Source organism: Solanum pennellii, chromosome 1 (genome assembly GCF_001406875.1).
Source record: "Solanum pennellii chromosome 1, SPENNV200".
In the NCBI taxonomy this organism is placed as follows: Eukaryota; Viridiplantae; Streptophyta; class Magnoliopsida; order Solanales; family Solanaceae; genus Solanum; species Solanum pennellii.
Genome location: NC_028637.1, coordinates 102,876,218 through 102,882,837, shown reverse-complemented (window position 1 = coordinate 102,882,837; position 6,620 = coordinate 102,876,218). Strand labels below are relative to the sequence as shown.

Here is a 6,620-nt window from a genome sequence, read left to right as displayed (position 1 = left end):
AAATATTATTTAAAGTGAAAAAATAAAATCGTATATATTGAAAAATAAATGAAGAAAAAATATCAATAATCTACGACGTACATTTGATTATTGTTATTTTTTATCGTGTTTTTTTATTGTTTAAAATTTCTCACCTTATTTGCTGGGTCTTAGAAATCTCTTGATAGATTTAGAAAATACAAACTATTATATTGATCCTTATATAGTATATGCAACGATGTTCATGGTCTGAATAAATATCGACCCAAATCGATAAATCAAATCAAATCAAAAATAAATTGATTTTATATGAGTTAGGGTTTGGTTTAGTTTAAGATTTTTAAATAATGAAAATATTTAATTTGATTTCATTATGTCCAATAAAACGAAAAGCTGAATCAAATCGATAAATTATATACATATATGTTCATTATTATATTATGCATAATATATTATTTTTATTAACAATTTTAACTATCTTCTATAAGTTCTCAACAAATTTTGTTGATCATTTATTAATGAAAATAAAAACGCTTAAGACGAAAATATTTATCTTATTGGTTCGTGTATATGAATTTTTATAACATTTCTTGATGGGACTAAGAATGTCACTTTCTCTTCCTTCTAAGACAAATAGTGAATTTTTTGAAGTTTTATTCACCGTAAATTAAGTGAATAGAACTTCTGTAAGACTGTAATGTTAGTTATTCTAACAATTTTCTGTTTTGTATGAATTGTTGTCATTCTTTTCTCTTTTGATTGAATCATTTCATTTTTTTTTGTTTATGGTTCATAATCAATTAAACAAACTAAATCGGAACGCAGTCGATAACAATCAAATCAATTGATGTATATTGTACTGAATTTGATTTTAATAATTTGAAAACTAATTAAATTAATTTAATTTTGATTTGGAGGAACCTCCCAGTGAACACCCCCAAGTATATGTATGTCTTTTTTTTTCCCTTGATTGAATCAATAATAGTTTGTTGAAAAATACATAAATTAGTAATAGGACTTTTTGGACCTAATTTATAGCCCAAAAAATGATTTTTTGGGCCCAACTTAGTGTACAAAGAAGTTAATAACTAAGAGCCCAATAAAGCTGGGCTTTTTTAGGGCTGCCGTTTAGATTCTCATATAAATTTATATATGTAAACTTTTCTCCTTTCTTCTTCCCTAACGCCCCCGTTGCTTCTACTGCAGCCTCTCAGAGCAGTCGCTTCTTCTGTAAAATCTTGAAGGTTAGAAACCCTTTTTTTTTTTTATTAACTGAACTGCAAATCCATGATTTTGGTATTTTTTTTAGAGTCTGGGAAATTTAATGGATCTTACTACACTATTGTGAAATCAATTTTTTTTATGGGGGTGGTTCAATTTCGGATGAGTTGACACGATATATTTAGTATGAGGGTTTATGGAGTCTGTTATTGATTCTATTTACCTGACTGAGTTTCGTGTTCGACTTTTTGGAAACAACAGGTTGCTGGGTTTTGTGGGTTTTAACCTTTACCAAGAAAGAAAAAATGTCTGGGTAAGTGTTGCCATTTTTAATATCGCTTGTCAAAATTCTGTTTCCTTGATTCTTTATTGGTGTTAAAATTGTCATCTCTTTGGTTTGTAGTGATCTAGATCTGTGATAAATCGAACTGTTTGATGAATTGGTTGTCCTAGTCTGTAGTCAAGTTTAATATGCAAATTTATAAAACATTTCCTGTAATCAGATTAATAGTATGTTATTTTAATGGCTTCCTATGAAACCAACTAGTAAAACTATCCAAGACTTGAGCATTTCACATGTTACTTTGTCGAAGCATGATGAAATTCGTTGTTTTAGATGAGGGTTTTTCATTGTTAGAATTTATAGCTGTGTGGACATTGTTTATGTGATCTGGATGTAGACAATCAATCATAAAAAGTTGGTTAGAAATTGCATATTTAGATTAAGTTAACTATTTGCTCTTATGTTCCTGTCCTCCATTACTACAACTTACAAGCTAACTTTTGACAACATTATGTATTGATTGTTTGTGATTCATGTGGAATTGTATTTTTTAACACTGTTATGTGCCTATGGATGGTTATTGTTGCTGTGCCAGTATGGCCATTGGTGTGTGTCTATCTTGTACCTTTGGTATAAGGTGTTCTTTATCTGACACTTATTTACTTGTAGAGAGGATGCTGCTGTTGCTGTTCCCGCTGTCGAGACTCCTGCTCCAGCACTTGGAGAGCCTATGGATATCATGACTGCTCTGCAGCTGGTGCTCAGGAAGTCTAAAGCTCATGGAGGGCTTGCTCGAGGACTTCATGAAGGTGCTAAGGTCATTGAGAAGCATGCTGCACAGCTTTGTGTGCTAGCAGAGGACTGTGATCAGCCTGATTATGTCAAACTGGTGAAAGGACTTTGTGCTGATCACAATGTCAGTTTGATTACAGTTCCCAATGCAAAGACTCTTGGCGAATGGGCTGGTGTAAGTAATTCATGAAACCTTAGTTGTGGCATTTAAGGTTCCTCGGTCTTTACTGTACCTGATTTACTGCTTGATATTGTGAAAATGAATGGAATGTGTGTTTATACTAGTTATCCTTGCTTTTATTGGGGGATGAAGGGATAGTAGAATTGTGATGAATAACTCTCAGTCTGTGTTAAAATTATGTTGGCACATGAGTTATATCTTTAACCTTTGCTTATTTATATAGTTGTGTTTAATATACCCATGCTTTATCACATGGTATATATGGCACAAGATGATTCCGATTATTAACTTTGTTGGTTACTCTTTGAGGTGTTATTTCATACACATGTTTATTGAAGTGTATGATGTTAAATTAAAATAAAATTAGTCATTGATTATAATCTTTCTTCTTTTACAGTTATGTAAGATTGATTCTGAAGGTAAAGCAAGGAAGGTTGTTGGTTGTGGCTGTGTTGTCGTGAAGGTAGCTACACATTCTATATATATCCTTTATATTTTCATTTGCTCAAACAGTACTTTATAAGTTTCTGATTGTTCTTCAGGATTACGGTGAAGAGACCGAGGGTCTCCATATCGTCCAAGAGTATGTGAAGTCTCATTAGATAGAAATTGGAGATGGAGCTTTAGGATCCCCTGAGGCTATGTTTTTCTATATTTATCTGTGCTTGCATTAGAGTTGAGTTTTTGATATTTTAAACAAGTTATTTTTGTGACTTCCAATTTTGTTTTCCCATCAGGGAGGATCGTCTAATACTTAGTCGAAACCTCTTAAGTAATGATCCTATTTCCTGCATATTCTTGACATAGTCTCACTTTTTTTGGGTGAAAATTTTTACTACAAGATATGCTATCACTATTCCAGTGTTAGCATTATTTCTCGAACAGGCTTTTTGTTACGCTGGTTAAGTAATTCTCCATTCTTTAGTACGCATCTACGAATGTTGAGGACTAGTGGACGACAGTTTTATCGCACGGGGCAATATTCTATCTTCTTTTAAGAACAAATAATTATATTACAGTTTTAATTTATTATACTATGTTTATTTATTCATCAAAGTTGATATTCCTTTATCACCTTTCCACGCACGTATCATTTTGTTTACAATTAATTGATAAAGATTACACAAATCTTACGAAACAATAATATAATACATCTACAGAATAAAGTCATTTTCTTTTTAGACAGACTTTTGTGTAATGGAATATAGAAACTATGATTCTCAATCTCTAATCCGAAGTAAAAAAAAAGTCTCGTTGTTACATGAACACAGACTCGACAACACGATACGACTAGATATTCGAGCAGAAAAAAACAAGACATTAGGGGATTGTGATGTGTCAAATTGGAGTACGAAGAAATTTTGTCTAATCCAAACTTTTCACTTGTTTAAAATTTAAAGTGCAGTCCACTTGTTTTATGATGTTACGTGAGAGGATTAAATTTGATTAAATATAACAAAGTAGAATGTTAATGAAACGTTAATATTATTATCCTAAAACAAGTATAGCTATTGTAGGTAAGCAACATATTCACCGATGGAGTTAAAACTTTATTAAAACTATTATTTTTGATAGATCTACGGCTTAAAAAAATAAAATATGACAAATATAAATGTTTCATAAACGTGAGTTGTGAAATCAAACTACAAACATTCTGGTCAAAACATTTTCCCAATGCAAATGTTGGAGAATTTATGTATATTTCACTCAAGAGTTCCTCAAAAAGCCATAAATAAAAGGGATACACACCAAAAAATAACACGTCATTTATAGGAAAAACACCATACAAAATAAGTAGTAAATTACAATATCTTTTGATAAATAATCCCACTTCTACCTACTTTTGGAATCTTGTGTTTGGCAATGCATGCCCCCTAAAAAGCCTCTTTATTGACTGCTCCGTGGATTAACTGCTCCGAGTTGTAATCCACTCATCGGATATTAGACTTATTCTGCTTCGATAAAAAGTATTGTTACCGTAAACAAAAATAATAATTACTATTCATCCTCATCATCATTCATCAAATCATAGGTGAATATGGCTTTTCTTTTAAATTTTTTTAATACAATGATTCAATAGAACACTCTAATTTATATACCGAATATGACTTCTTCTTTTTTTTGCAAAATTGCAATTAAACCATAAGGATACACAAAAATTGAATTATGAATTCGCCTCTTCATCTACTCTGTGACTTTATCTGCCAATATTTCCCTAATCAACAACTTCTTTTCATGTTGTGCACATGTCTTGGTAACATTATTTGTAGTAATAATACAACAATTTTTTCTACATCTTTTTCTTTTCCTTCTCAAAAGTGTTAGGCCTCGTAATATATTCCATAATGGATACTTAATTGGCTCAATTATCACATTCTCCATTTCCATCACAATTTCTTCAATTGTTGGTCTTGTTATTTTCTTTGGAGAGACACAACGTGTTGCTATGCTTAACATGTTCTTTATCGTGGCCTCCATGTACCATGGTACATGCATTCTTTTATCACAAATTTCCAAACTTTGTCCTTCTTGAACTAATTTTGTTGCCCAATCAACTATAGAAACAGGCGATTTCGATACATCGATCGCCTTTCTTGAAGACATAATTTCGAATAGTAGGACCCCAAAACTAAACACATCGTTTTTCGTGCTTAATTTACTTGGTTTGGTGTAATCAGGATCTAGATATCCAATCGTACCAGCAGGACGAGTAACCGAGTTATAACTATAACTGGGTGACTCGTCCTGATCATCATTTTTCATCCTTAAAGCAAGTCCAAGATCAGCCAACTTAGCATTCCAATTTGAATCAAACAAAATATTGGCTGACTTTATATCTCTATGAACAATTGAATTAGGCTTAGTTTGGTGAAGAAATTGGATTGCTTTAGCAATTTGAATGGCTATTTGGGCACGTTTAGGCCAATTAGGAATGATATTATTTTTTGCATGAAGCATTTGATAAAGGGTGCCATTTGGCAAGTACTCCATGATGAGAAATGTTTCATTCTTGGACGAGTCATGATGACTCGTTCCAAGAAAGTTAACGATGAAAGAGTTTTCAGGCAAAGAAGATAGAATACTTACTTCGTTTTCGAGTTTGGAGTTATCTTGAATTTTTTGAAGACCCAATGATTGTTTCTTTATAGCTATAATATTCTTACCTTCTTCTAATATGCCTTTATATACACATCCATGACTTCCTTTACCAATGAGTCTTGATTGTGAGAAATTTTCTGTGGCTTTTTCAAGCTCTTTATACTCAAATTCCTTCATTTAGAGAAAAATTAGAGATTTTGGTTGTTTATAATCATATTTTGGAGCATTCTTTGTGTTGTGAGTTTGGAGTTCTAATATATATATATATATAGAAAGAAAAACAAGGGAATATATTTGGCAGCAAATTAAATAAACTTTTTTTAGTCTATTGGAGTTGTACATATATAACATGACATGTAAATAAAATATTTATTGTTACAAAGGATGACTTGTATCAAGGCGAATTTTTTTCTTGGATATGACCAAATCTAACAAATTTTAGCTACATACATTTCTCACGTTTTAATTTGATTGACTCTAACAGATTATTGACCTTGTTTTTAGGTTAATTAACAACAAGTTTTTAGTATAACCACTTACTTAAGCCGTATTTTTAGTATATACACTGGTGGAGAAAACTTAATCTATTTAAATTTGTTTTGTATGGAGTTTTAAAAAAATAAAGTTTTCTTTTTAATTTTATGGCGTTAAATCAAAGTTAAATAGAAATATTAAAATGTTTTTTAACATTGTAATGTATACACGTCACATGATGATATGAAAAGTTAGAGATAAAGAGATGAAGCGTTTTTGGTTCAAATAATTTTTTAAAAAAAATAAGATAAACAAATTGAAATAAAATTGATAAATATCATAAGTATAAACCTAATATGTCTTCGGAAATGTAAAGTGTTGTAACTTTTGTTTCTCTCTCTTCACATTCATGTTGAACTTTTCCACTCCACAAGAAAACCTTTTAATTAGCACCATTTACACAATATTTTAAAAGATTAATGTGTATTAGAAAAACCTAAAGTATAATAATAAGTCGAAAAATGCTACAACTATATTTCCAACTAGGCAATATAAGATCATTGAGGTTTTCTTTTCAGTGGTGGGGATAAA

General features: G+C 30.9%; 2 protein-coding genes across 3 annotated transcripts; one reads left to right on the top strand and one right to left on the bottom strand.

Annotated features, from left to right (window-relative positions):
* Positions 1-1,111: 1,111 nt before the first annotated feature.
* Positions 1,112-3,338, top strand: LOC107008567 (40S ribosomal protein S12-like). 2 transcript variants are annotated; one of them, XM_015207659.2, is made up of 5 exons: positions 1,112-1,223; positions 1,462-1,513; positions 2,153-2,450; positions 2,854-2,919; positions 2,999-3,338. In XM_015207659.2, exons 2-5 carry the CDS (start codon positions 1,506-1,508, stop codon positions 3,056-3,058), a joined length of 432 nt encoding a protein of 143 aa, XP_015063145.1. In that variant the 5' UTR covers positions 1,112-1,223; positions 1,462-1,505; the 3' UTR covers positions 3,059-3,338. The 2 variants fall into 2 exon arrangements, with proteins under 2 accessions (XP_015063145.1, XP_027773896.1); XM_027918095.1 differs by lacking the exon at positions 1,462-1,513 and having other exon boundaries at positions 1,136-1,223.
* Positions 3,339-4,198: 860 nt separating this feature from the next.
* On the bottom strand, positions 4,199-5,892 carry LOC107015640 (serine/threonine-protein kinase-like protein At5g23170). Its single transcript, XM_015215973.2, has one exon. It carries the CDS (start codon positions 5,730-5,732, stop codon positions 4,641-4,643), a length of 1,092 nt encoding a protein of 363 aa, XP_015071459.1. The 5' UTR covers positions 5,733-5,892; the 3' UTR covers positions 4,199-4,640.
* Between the last annotated feature and the right edge of the window lie 728 nt (positions 5,893-6,620).